Source organism: Anabrus simplex, chromosome 4 (genome assembly GCF_040414725.1).
Source record: "Anabrus simplex isolate iqAnaSimp1 chromosome 4, ASM4041472v1, whole genome shotgun sequence".
Lineage (NCBI taxonomy): Eukaryota > Metazoa > Arthropoda > Insecta > Orthoptera > Tettigoniidae > Anabrus > Anabrus simplex.
Window position 1 is genome coordinate 285,847,173 of NC_090268.1, and position 13,721 is coordinate 285,860,893.

Genomic DNA, 13,721 nt, shown 5'->3' on the forward strand with positions numbered 1-13,721 from the left:
TTATTCCAGTCCCTAACTCCCCTTCCTATAAACTAATATTTGACCCAATTTCCTCTTGATTTCCAAATTTATCTTCATACTTCTTTCCTACTTTTAAAAACACCACTCAAGCTTATTCGTCTACTTAATGTCATTCCACGCGAACTCTCCATTGACAGCTCGAAACATACCACACAGTCGAGCATCTCGTCCCCTTACTTCCAAGTCTTCCCAGCCCAAAGTTTGTGATATTTTCGTAATACTACTCCTCTGTCGGAAAACACCCAGAACAAATCGTGCTGCTTTCCTTTGAATCATTTCCAGTTCTCGTATCAAGTAGTCCTGGTGAGGATCCCATACACTGGGTTCTTGCCAGAGACTTACACGCCCTCTCCTTACGTCCTTACTACACCCCCTAAATACTCTCATAACCACGTGGAGAGATCTGTAACCTTTCTTGTCAACCTCCTTAATATGATTTCCGCAATATACCTTGCCCTGTACTATTCCTTAGTTTCTAGTCAAACAACCAGTAGTAACAACGTTAATATTACGGGGAATTACCTCCAGAAGACCAGAGATGAATGTTAGTCGAGATGTGATGCTCGCCATGCCAGTTATTTCTCTTCTACGAGACGTAAAGTTTGTGGGGAGAGCTTTAATATACTTCAACGTGCCTTGTGGGTGGGGGCAGTAGAATAACACCCACGATATCTCCTGCCTGTCGTAAGAGAAAACTAGAAGGGGCTCCAGGAACTCGTAACTTGGGAGCGTGGGTTGGCGACCACGGGGTCTTTAGCTTCATCTGTCCTACCCGACCTCAGTTGATCAACTCTTGTTCAATTCAGACCCCGACGGTATTAGGTCACGAGGCCTAGGGAGTCTCATTTTCATGCCCGTAGTGGACTTCGTCTTTCTTTGGCTGATACCTTCATTTTTCTAATTACCGGATCCCCTCTACTCCTCCCTCCCCTCTGATTAGTGTTATCGGCGAATGATTGCCCAGTTGTACGTGCACTTAAAACAATATTCACCTCCAGCGCAGTGACAATAGTGGTGCGGCACCACGTTCTCTATGCGGTCCGTCCTTAATGTTGTAAGTGATGTCTGCTATAATGTCCTAGTTTGAAGGGGGTATGCGAAGTAGCTCCTTTGGGAAGAGCTTTCGCATTACTGGCCATCCGCATGGTCGTTTGCAAGACTACTTTTTATTTATTTATTCTTTCTCGACCGCGCGTCAAAATTTCTTTTTTTATTTTATTATCTTCTCCATTTTCTACCTTGAAAGCCTTGCAGGCGGCCATGGACCGGGGGTGACAGTGGCTCTTGAGCGGCAGTGGTCTAGTGCCGGAGATGTCTTGGTATGACCGCGACAGGGTAACCAGTGCCGAAAGGAGATATGGGATTGCCTGGTGGGTTTAGGGAGGTTTCTCATAACTTCTCCTTTGCGGAGGGGTGGAAGTAGCTGGCAGAAGACTAGCCTTTGCACCTCAAGCTATTCTGTACTCTTGTACTAGGCTATGTTCCTGCGTTAGTACTCGCTTGTCGGTCATTTGTCCAAACAGGTAGGTCACCACGGGCTGTGAGGCGGGGCGGAGCCTCACGGCACCCCCCCCCCCCCAAAGACACGTACTATACCCGTCACCTAGAAAAAGGCAAACTTTGTCAAGGTGGGCTGAGCGATGACCGTCCGACCAGGCCTCCAGTGATTCCCATGTCTTCGGATCGTTGACGAAACACGAGGATGAACGTCATGACGTGGCTTCAGAAACTGGAAGTAGATATCTGTCTTGCCAACATCTATGTCTTGATGTAGAGGAACAAGAGCTTGGATAAGAATAGTGAGTATGTTGAATAGCAATGTGTACTACTATGTAATCTTTTATGTGTGTGCAAAATAAAGTTTCTCCGTACAAGATCTTGTTCCCTTATTTTTTTGAAAGGTACATTGCACTTATAACACATGGTGCCCGTCATCCTTGAAGGGTCTGCCTTACAAAGGCTGCACCACTCTTAGTAATAAGCCGTACAAAATACACCCTGGGGTGTACAAAATTCCCTGTACTTGCGGCAAGGTATACATTGGCCAAACATTCCGGTTCCATAGGTACTCGTATCAAGGAACACCAACGTAATATGCGTTTCAACCAGCCAGACAGATCAGCAGTAGCTGAGCACGCCCTATCTATGTCGCGTTCCAAGATGTTCGACTACTACTAACATCTTTCCGTTCCTTCCTTGAAGAAGGAGGTGAGCCTCTTAGACGGTTACGCCGTCTCTCAGACCAGAAGATACTTGGAGAAAGTGAGGGGGTAGGAGTTCGTTGCCTATACTACGAACTGTCTCGGCATTCACCTTAGTGCAGGAGATGGAAATGGAAAACCACGGAAAACAATTTTCAAGACAGCCCAAGGTGGGGACCAGTCCCTCTCCGTCTCCCGAATACAGGGGCGTAGAGCCACGGTAGAGCCGTGGCCATCCCTCCTCTGCTCGGTTGACCGGTCAGAGTACAGAGCTGTCGGACCACGGACCAGCGGTGACCACGTGTGGGCCCAGACTCACCCTGCATCCGCCGACCCGCTGTTCGAGCTCTTACCCTCACTAAACACTACAGGTCTGGGATTATACGGGAAGCTGTGGAAATACGTATAAACAGGGACACTCTCTGCCACTTACGTAATACGTGGTTGCCACCCATTAAGGATTGATATAGGTGTCCTTTCACTAATATTATTTGTTTCCGATTTTTTCCAAATTCGTATTCTCCTCATCACGAGATGGTTCACACTGAGCACATGGAGCCATCTAGTGGCGAACGAGAGTATCGCTTGCTATAGTAAAGCATTCTTAAGTTCAAGTGATTCAAACCTTGATTCATTTTTAGAGAAGTCTTGCTCGTGAACAGACGAGATTATCTTTTCAAGACGCAGAGCAAAGTTCTCTGTAAAAAAAAAAAAAAAAAAAAAAAAAAAAAAAAAAAAAAAAAGGAGACCAAAAGCTTATTATCGTATCTACACACAAACTATTATTATCTATGTAATGTCATATATCATTGTGCAAAATTTGAAGCACCAGTATTCTGTATTTTAAGGAAAGTGTGTGTTTGGTGGTTACTTACATTAATGCGTGTATTTCATGTACATCACCTTTTAATTGGTCAGTTTCATTTGTAAATGGTCTGAATGAATGCAGTTTATTAAGTTTCTATTGACTCAAAGAAAAGTATAACTAGGCAACCATCATACGCAAAATATGAAAAGTTCTTACAATGGTTAGAATGAATGTATTGACCAAACAAATACAAGCACTATAAAGGGCTTGAAAATGAAAGACTCCTCAGGCCTCGAAAACCTATTACCGTCGGGAGAGAGAAACAACAATTGACAAAGGGAGGTCGGATAAGAAATATGAAAGCGAGTAGCCTGACACAAATAACTGGAAGCAATGTCGGCTCAAAAGTACTACAAAAATGAAAACCTCCGGGACCCGTTTTAGTCGCCTTTTACGGCAGGCTATAGATACCGTGAGTGTATCCTACCGGTCCCAAAGGCCAAAGTAACATTATTATTCCTGTTCTATTACTAAATTCATTAGTCAGCCCGTACCGTAGTGAGGTCTGGTTTTACGGCTGAATATTCTTCCTGACGCCAACGCTGTGGGGTGGGACGTCATCAGTATTACGTGTTTCTCTGGTGGATGGTAGTGTGATGTGTTTTGTATATATGAAGTGTATGAAAATAATAATAATAATAATAATAATAATAATAATAATAATAATAATAATAATAATAATAATAATACCAGGGGTTCCCGGCTACTTAAACTGCGCGCCTTCCCTACGGCCATCTATGCCAACGGACTTGAACTTGTAAACTCCCAAATAATTTCGTTTTCTTCAGTTAGATGGCTCTAACATAAATTTGCTAGCTCACTCTCACGCACTAAAAATGAACCTAGAACCTAGGAAATTTAATTTTTTTAAATTAGTAAACCTTTTTCTGAAGACTGTTTTTTTTTAATGCACCGAAGTTGTCAACACTTCAGCTGGTTCCTCCTCTACTGTAATCTAACTATCAGATGCTTGTAAACATGTTCTCTAGCCAATCAAAACCGGGGTTGTGTACAGGAATCCAGCCAATCAGCAAAGTGTGGTTCAATTTAATCGGGAAGCTTCCCCTTACGGGACTACATAAGCAGGGTACTTTAGGGCCGTCTTGTCTGAATTGCTTCAGTGCCTGGGAGTGTGACTTGACGAAGGCCTAGGAGGCGAGGGCGTGGCCTGCTTGAAGAATATCCAGCGATACAAGGTAATGGCAGAATTTTCCTAAACATGTGATAGCGCCTGCGGGTAGTTTGCGGGGAAGGTTTCAGCCGTTTTTTAAAGTGTAATTTTGTAAACTGGTGGTTTAAATGTAGGATTTTCGGCGAAGTTTGAGGACTCTGTTTCTATTCCCTACCGGGAAATATGTAATGTAAGGGAAAGAAGAGTGGTGACCCTCTGCCGTCTCCCATTCAACCATGCGATTGGGTGACTAAAGTTTTCAAACTCTAAATTTTAAAATCTCGTCTTGGCTTTAAAGGTTCCTCCTTTAGTCACCCTCTTGTAGTATGCGATTAACCTCTGTATCTTTGGACCGTAATTCCACACTTAGGTTTTTAGTAATTTCTATAAGGAGCGTTGGAGTTTCGCCTCCTTGCCTTTTGTTAATGTCCGGTTATGTGCAACATTTTCTCTTTTACTCTTAAGGCCATGTAGTATGGGTAAATATGCCCCTGTTTATCCTGTATTATCCATAAGGCAACTGTTCTACGTTGCAGCTCAAAACGCTTAAAAGGCTTGTCATTCACTAAACCAACCATCGCAAAGCGGTAACCTAAGTCTAGTGGTAGCCCACGTCTTGGACTCAGCATACGCTACTGATGGTTCTAATGTATGGAACTCTCACCAGGATTGGAGAAGGTTCGAAGGAAAGCAGAGCGATTTGTTCTTGGTGATTTCCGACAAAAGAGTAGTGTTACGAAAATGTTGCAAACTTTGGGCTGGGAACAGTTGGAAGAAAGGAGACGAGCTGCTCAACTAAGCTGAATGTTTCGAGCTATCTGTGGAGAGATGGCTTGAAATGACGTTAGCGGACGAATAAGCTTTAGTGGAGTTTTTAAATGTACGAAGGATCATAAAATTAAAAGTTGGCATTCAAGAGGACAAATTAGGACATATATTCCTTTGTAGGAAGAGGCATTAGGGATCGGAATATTTTATTAAGGAAGATGTTTGGTAAATTTCCAACTTCTTTGAAATCATTTAAGAACAGACTAGGTATAGAACTGACAGGGAGTCTGCCACCTGGGCGACAGCACTAAATGTAGATCCATGGTGACTGACTGACTGACTGACTGACTGACTGACTGAAGCATATCTAAATAACCATTCTCTCAATGACATATCTAATAAACAGAAGGGAAAAAAGTAATAATTCAAAGAACGAATTTTTCGGCAAAAGAACTGGAAAAACCACGAATGGCGTGAAAATGAAATATTCGTTCTTATAGTTGGGCCCACGAGAGTTGAAGTCTGACCTTTAGCGCCACTGGCGAGAAAAAGTTGACTAACGCTGCTTGAAAACAGTCTGTTGCTATGGCAATGATGACAGAGATGCCACATTTAAAGAAGCTATCGCCTCGTGGGTTGGCTTGATTTCAGTCACTTTTGTGGTATTATTCGGAGTAGAACTGTGTTAGCTATGTTAGTTGTTGCTGGTTTATGTAATATTTTAAGTGTTCGTTTCCTGAATATTATTTTTTTTTGTAAGTAAATCAGTGGCTAGTTTTACAGTTCTATTCTCTACTTAACATGTGCATTTTTTGAGGTTATTGTCAGTTTAGTGAATATGAAATCTCATATTTATAGGCAATGACGTGTTCTTTCTGCCAGGGTTATTAGCACGAACTTAGGAGCGGGTCAAAGTTTATTGAATTGCATTAGGCCCATATAGTTGATTAAATATTCAGCCTGTATGAAAGGGTGATATGCCACAGAGAACGCAGCGTATTCCGTAGTTACTGCTTTCGCCGCTCAAATGACAGACTTCAACTCTCGTGGGCCCAACTATAGATCGTTGAGATTAGAGAATGAAAATTGACGAAGGGAAGTCGGGTAGGAATAATAATCATGAGGAGCCTGCGGAAACTCAGCGAAGGTTCCATGGTTACCACCTTACACAATCCTGGGGTAGCCCCCCCCACCACCAAAACACACACACACACACACACACACACACACGCGCGCGCGCGCGCGCTCTTAGGTAGCCTCCTAAGCTTGGCACAGACTTGTGATTTCCGGTCGCTGCCACAGAAAAATCGTTGTGCTCCTTAGATTTCATACAAAGAATATAAATGCCTCTGTCAGAGACGGTTGATGTTAGACCGTAAGATGATGATGAAGAAGATATAATAATACTTGTTACCGAGTTTTTGTGGTAGTTATGCGTGAAAGAAGGTGCGGGGTGGTGAACAGGTCTCAAGCTACTAAAGTAAAATTAATTTAAAATTTAACAAGGTTATATTTTCTTTTCAAAAAACAAAGAAATAACAAGCATGGCAGGTACAAAGTAGCAAGTCCAAAAGGGTAGTTACAATATTTACAGGATTTGGGCTTCGCGCCCTGATTTCACAATGCTAGGGCAATCAGCTCAATTTTACCCCGAACACAAGCTTCAACAGAGGGGCAGAAAACCCCATTCATGCCTAGGAGCCCTTGCTCCAATTTACACAGAAAAGCCTCCACGAGGCATACAACACTCAATTTTCAAAAGAGCCACTCGCTCTCAAATTTAAGCCTCTCCCAGGCCACACCAAACTCCACCTTCAAGTTGTCCTCAACGGACGTAAACACAGGGGTAAAATACCCAATCTACTGAGGTCTATTAAATGAAAAGAAGGTTAATTAAATGACCTCTAAAATAACAATTTGAGAGGAGGCAAACTTGCACTCCTAATACACTTTGATTAAGACCTACCTGGCACTAGGCCGTTAATACAAGGGCTAATCCCATACTAAAGAGGTGACTTAAGAAGAGAACAATTTGTTTTACGTTAACGAAGAATAGGTTGAGAAAACTAAGTTCACCTCACAACAATATGAGTGGGAGCTCGAGAGGGTTAGCACTCTCTATCCCAGAATGAAGCTTTAAAAGAGAATAGATGAAAAGAGTAGTTACATTTTAGGAAAAGGTTACATGGTGGAACGCTTCGAACCCGCCCCGAGAGTTAAACTACTGAGCTAGCAAAGAAAGAAGTTATTAATCGTCCATTACCTTGTTGTTGACCGCTGCCGAGGAAAGAGGCGCTACCCGCCTCCTGCCATGTACTTTACACACTGACAGATGGAACAGAAGTGGCGCAGAGACCCAAAAATCAGCAGTTTATATACTCTCGCGGAAGGTTCCAGGCGTTAGGGGAATGAAAACACCCGCCCACAATTACTTTATTGGCTAGGGTACAGAAACATATCCAAGTTGGGGGAAGATACATCGGATTGGTCGGAAATTACTAAAAGAAATTCGGGATTGGATAAATCTAAAACAAGGGGAAAAAGAGGGGTATACAGCCAACTTAAACAATAACAGAAAGAAATTTAACAAGAAAGAAACTTTTGAAATAAAAATTACTCCAACAAAATAGTTCCTTGACTCCGCACTAGGGTGCACTATTGTTGATCTTCAGTAGTGTCCTCTAGAAGAGAAAGTTCACACTTCTTACTTCAAGCGAAACAAAAACACATCAAAAATGACACAGTTCAAAAACTCAAAATTTTCCACGTGGTGACATCTTCTGAGAAGGTAAAGAATTAATAGCGTAGATAAAGTTCAGACTTCCTCCAGCAGAGGAGTTTCAACAGGCGCACATTTTAAATTAGCGGAGTGGAGATGTACCGCCCGGTACAATAATAATAATAATAATAATAATAATAATAATAATAATAATAATAATATGGCATCAGCTGCCGAGATGCAACGGAAGCGGAATTCTACACGACGGATACATTTTTTTTATTTTTTTTATTTTTTGCTATTTGCTTTACGTCGCACCGAGACAGGTAGGTCTTATGAAGACGATGGGGTAGGAAAGGCCTAGGAATGGGAAGGAAGCGGCCTTGACCTTAAGATACAGCCCCACCATTTGCCTGGTGTAAAAATGGGAAACCACGGAAAACATCTTCAGGGCTGCTGACAGTGGGGTTCGAACCCACTATTTCCCGGATGCAAGCACACAGCTGCGCGCCCCTAACCGCTCGGCCAACTCGCCCGGTACGATGAATACTATGGAAGAGTTACTGTAATTTTAATTTGAGGGGTGTCACCGAGTATGCCAACAACAACGACATAAAATGCCATGATTTTTTATCATTCTTCAAAAATCGACTACATTCTCAATCGAACCCGTGAACTAGGGATCAGGGGTTGGATACTTATTTTCCTAAGCAGGTGCATTAGGATAAGAACTGTATGTAAAGCAGAATAACTCACGTGTTGAAGTCGAACTATCCTGTGCTCGTTCTGGTCCAGTGCTTTTCCCGCTGTCCAAAGCTGGTGAATAGCGATGATGATTGCTCCTTTGATAAGATAAGTTGGGTTGCACTATCATATTACTTCACGCGTTGCTCAATATTTACTTATCCCACGCCCCCATTCTCGCATTAGTCCTTGGGTTTGCTACGCAGAGCCCTCGACTGTGTCATGTAAAGGCGAACTGCAGATAAAAGACCAGGACAAAGATGAAGAAAATCAACGAGGTCAAATCACGGATTTATACTTTTGCTTAAAATAGATCGCTATTGTTCACTAGTGTATGATTGGTAATATTTGCATTATATAAGTGGCTGCGCGGTTTGGGTGACATAACTATCAGCTTGAATTCGGAAGGTAGTGAGTTCGAACCCCATTGTCGGCGGCCTTGAAGGTCGTTTTCCGTGGTTTTCCACTTTCAATGGGGTATACATTAATTAAGGTCATGGTTGCTTTCTTCACACTCCTAGCCATTTTCTATCCCATCGTCGCCGTAGGACGTAAAGCAAATTGTATTCTTTTCCCCCCCTCAAGTTCGTATCACAGTTCTATATCAAGGTGTTGAAGCCAATGAAGAGCTGTCACACTAGACAAGTCTTCTACCTTGCCCTTGTACGTATGGGGAGGGCATTCAACGATAATATGTTGCACCGTTTGTTTTTCTTCTCCGCAATAGTGTTGAGTCTTGCCATGAGCAGTCCTCACTCGGTTTGATGTCTTCCACTGTCATCTGGGTAGATAGATTTTATTTTTTCTTTATGTCGCACCGACACATAGGTCTTATGGCGACGATGGGATAGGAAAGGCCTAGGAATGGGAAGGAAGCGTTCGTGGCCTTAATTAACGTGCAGCCCCAGCATTTGCCTGGTGTGAAAATGGGAAACCACGAAAAGCCATCTTCAGGGCTGCCGACAGTGGAATTCGAACCCACTGTCTCCCGGATGCAAACTCACAGTTGCGCGCTCCTAATCACACGGCCAACTCGCCCGGTGGGTAGATAGAATCCAGCCGGCCGCTTACATAGGTTTTCTATGATGTGATGGTGGGAACTACTGTGGCCAGTACCGGGCGAGTTGGCCGTGCGCGTAGAGGCGCGCGGCTGTGAGCTTGCATCCGGGAGATAGTGGGTTCGAATCCCACTCTCGGCAGCCCTGAAAATGGTCTTCCGTGGTTCCCATTTTCACACCAGGCAAATGCTGGGGCTGTACCTTAATTAAGGCTACAGCCGCTTCCTTCCAACTCCTAGACCTTTCCTATCCAATCGTCGCTATAAGACCTATCTGTGTCTGTGTGACGTAAAGCCCCTAGCAAAAAAAAAAACTTGCCAGTGATTTTTCCAGGTCACTACCATGTCTGTATGAATGAAGAATTGAGAATTGTTTGCTCTTTTTTTCCAGACGTTCAACAGCGATTGGTGTTTCCTCAAGGATGGTGGAGGTATATTGGCAGGTATGCTTATAGGGCGAATGCATCCTTCAATGATGCGCATTGCCTGGTTCAGCCGACTTTCTTAATTATTCATCATCATCATCATCATCATCATCACCACTGCGAATGAGAAGTATGCCCTACTTGCTAACAGCTGACAGCAGATGGACGTAAACATAATACAACTTACTTCCTTCTTATTAAGTACATTTGGTCGAAGCTGGGAACCGACTGCAATAGTTGTGTAACACATTGGTAGGAATTTCCCGTCACCGTGTTACCCGGCTCCTTAGCTGAATGATCATTTTAGTAGCCTTCGGTTCGATTCCAGACTGGAGCGATGATTTTAACCTCACCTGGTTAATTCCTCTAATGCCGGGCTGAGTAACTCAGACGGTAAGGCGCTGGCCTTCTGACTCCAACTTGGCGGGTTCAATCCTGAGTAAGCCCAGCGGTATTTGAAGGTGCTCAACTAGATTTATCGGCACGTAGAAGAATTCCTACGGGACAACATTCCGGCACCTCGGCGTCTCCGCAAACGCTAAAGTAGTTAGTAGGACGATAAAAACCAATAATATTAAAATTATTAATTCCTCTAGCTCGAGGGCTGGGTATTTGTGTTCATCTTAATACATATCTTAATTCATATGCAACACACGCTACAATTCACCATAGAGACACGCAATAGAAAATGGATTCTTCGTCATAGTGCTAGCATCAGGACAGTCATCCGGCCTTAACACTGGGCTAATTCCATACAAAGTAGTGACCCCAGGTAACTGGAAGAATAAGAATAATAAGTTTATTTAGAGGCTCAGAAGCCCTGAGAAATGTTTGTAACCTGTCCATTTATAGCGACTATAATGGACGTTAATTGAGGTTATAATTTTAAGTTACCTGTAAGATTGGTACCATACTGGTATTTGGCTGTAGTGGAAGAGGGAAACCATACAAAGTCAATTGTAACGAGTTTCCTTTCTCACTTTTACGAGGCCACAACGTTCTTTCCTTTTTTTAAATCCTAAAGTACACACACATGGAGTTCTGAGAAGGGAGGCGGCCATACGGAAAGTATTCGCAATAGGACACGAGAAAAGAACGAAATCTGGATAGTAAATAAGTAATGACTTCATCCGTCCGGACTCACCTCTGACATAATAAAATATTATAGTGTTTGTTTCTTAATGTGGTGAGGTTTATAACTGTGATTGAGAAAGCGGATGCGTTATAATGGGACTGTCCATCTCCTTCAGCCGGTCATCAAGCTACGGATGTTATTAAATATGAACGCACCCAGGCAAGCATGAGAGGCTGACCTCAAACTGACTCTACATGTCACAGCGTACGTAGTTGACATGTCACCTATCACCAGGGTGTTTTACTAACCTAATTGGGATATATGGAGAAATAATAATAATAATAATAATAATAATAATAATAATAATCGCTTAAGTGCGGCCAGTATCCAGTATTCGGGAGATAGTAAGTTCGAACCCCACTGTCGGCAGCCCTGAAGATGTTTTCCGTGGTTTCCCATTTTTACACCAGGCAAATGGTGGGGCTGTATCTTAAGGTCAAGGCCGCTTCCTTCCCATTCCTAGGCCTTTCCTGTCCCATCGTCGCCATAAGACATATCTGTGTCGGAGCGACGTAAAGCCAATAGCAAAAAAAAAAGTAATAATAATAATAATAATAATAATAATAATACATAATTTTGAGACAGTTGAGGCGCTGGCCTTCTGACTTCAACTTGGCAGATTCGATTCTGGCTCAGTCAGGTGGCATTTGAAGGTGCACAATACGTCAAATTCGTGTTAATAGATTTACTGGCACGTAAAAACTCCTCCGGGACAAAATTCTGGCACCTAGGCGTCTCTGTAAACCGAAAATGTAGTTAGTGGGACGTAAAGCAATTATTATTATTATTATTATTATTATTATTATTATTATTATTATTATTATTATTATTATTATTATTATTATTGACGAGTTGACTGAAAGGTAAAACATGGCAGAGAGGAGTACAGCTGGGTGGAAATGTAAGCAGCTTGTCCTTTGCCGACGACTTTATCTTAATGGCAGACTGCGCTAGCATTTCCAAGACTTAAATGGTGTGAATTGGGAAGAAACCGAAGATTTAATCTCAGTCAGGAATATGAAGCTGGAAGAGGTGGATCAATTTTTTACAATTTGCTTTACGTCGCACTGAGAGGTGGATCGTTTCAAGCATTTAGAATGGGCGTTCTGCAAGGATGGCAGTATAAGTGAAATCGAAGGATGGTGCAGCTCGCAGTTGCGATTAGTGGTTTTCTATAAGAAAGAAGAGAGTTCTCGGACGATACTACTATCACATTGATCTGTTTTCAGACTGACTTTGCTGTACGGAAGTGAAAACTGGGTGGACTCAGGATATCTCATTCATAAGTTTGAAGTAACAGACATGAATGCAACGAGAATGATTGCTTACAAACAGGTGGGAATAATGGCAAATTGGTACGGTACTCGGAATGAGGAGATAAAGACTACGTTAGAATCGATGGTTGAAGCTGTACGTGTAAGCTGGCTTAGGTGGTAGAGACATGTGAGGCAAATGGAGAATAATGGATTCAGCCTTGGAGGGTAAGAGAAGCGGGAGGGCCAGACGCGCATGGTTAATTCTCTGACGCTTGCCGATTGAACTCGAAGAGGTAACAGTCTATGATAAGATGAAAAGTGTGTATTATCATTATATTATCTTATATTACATAATAAGAGTCCGACTCGTTGGCTGAATGGTCAGCGTACTGGCCTTCGGTTCAGAGGGTCCTGGGTTCGATTCCCGGCCGGGTCGGGGATTTTAACCTTAATTGGTTAATTCCAATGGCTCGGGGGCTGGGTGTTCGTGCTGTCTCCAACATCCCTGCAACTCACACACCACACATATCACTATCCTCCACCACAATAACACGCAGTTACCTACAAATGGCAGATGCCGCCCACCCTCATCGGAGGGTCTGGCCTTACAAGGGCTCTCGGCTAGAAATAGCCACACGAAATTATTATTAAATGAATAAGAAATGCATTGCAGTTTAGATACATTTTTGCTTGCAACGAAATTTAAAACATATATATTACATAACAAAAAACAACAACAACAAATATAACAAAATAGTTATTTTGAAATTTATTATAAAATATATATCAAAATAATATATATTTATTATAAAATATATATCAAAATAATAAGTTACTTCATAACGTAAAAAAAGGCGAAATAAGAAACAAAAACCTGGAAACAAACAAATAATACATGAAAACTAAATCTTACTCACAATGAATCTCATTGAAATTCACCCAAATTTTTTAAAATATTCTAATTAAATATTATTCCATTGGAAAAAAATGAAATGGCGTATGGCTTTTAGTGCCGGGAGTGTCCGAGCAGAAGTTGGGCTCGCCAGATGCAGGTCTTTTGATTTGACACCCGTAGGCGTTCTGCGCGTCGTGATGGGGATGAAATGATTATGAAGACGACACACACACCCCCAGCCCCCGTGCGAGCCAAATTAACCAATGATGGTTAAACTTTCCGACCCTGCCGGGAATCGAACCTGGGACCCCTGTGACCAAAGGCCAGCACGCTAACCATTTAGCCATGGAGCCGGACATTATTCAATTACGAGTAGCAGAACATAATTATACAGCGATTACATAGGAGTTCACACAATATTTACAGAATATCTCGTAATTTAAAATATTCATTTTCTAGTA

At 42.4% G+C, this 13,721-nt stretch overlaps 1 protein-coding gene across 1 annotated transcript in view; it reads left to right on the top strand.

Annotated features, from left to right (window-relative positions):
• The first annotated feature begins 4,270 nt into the window (after positions 1 to 4,270).
• LOC137500415 (uncharacterized) overlaps positions 4,271 to 13,721 on the top strand; it is a 165,659-nt gene continuing 156,208 nt past the window's right edge. Inside the window, exons 1-2 of the mRNA XM_068227239.1 lie at positions 4,271 to 4,286; positions 9,941 to 9,992. Of these exons, the coding sequence (XP_068083340.1) occupies positions 9,972 to 9,992 (21 nt within the window). The 5' untranslated portion in view covers positions 4,271 to 4,286; positions 9,941 to 9,971. The remainder of the gene's footprint in view (positions 4,287 to 9,940; positions 9,993 to 13,721) is intronic.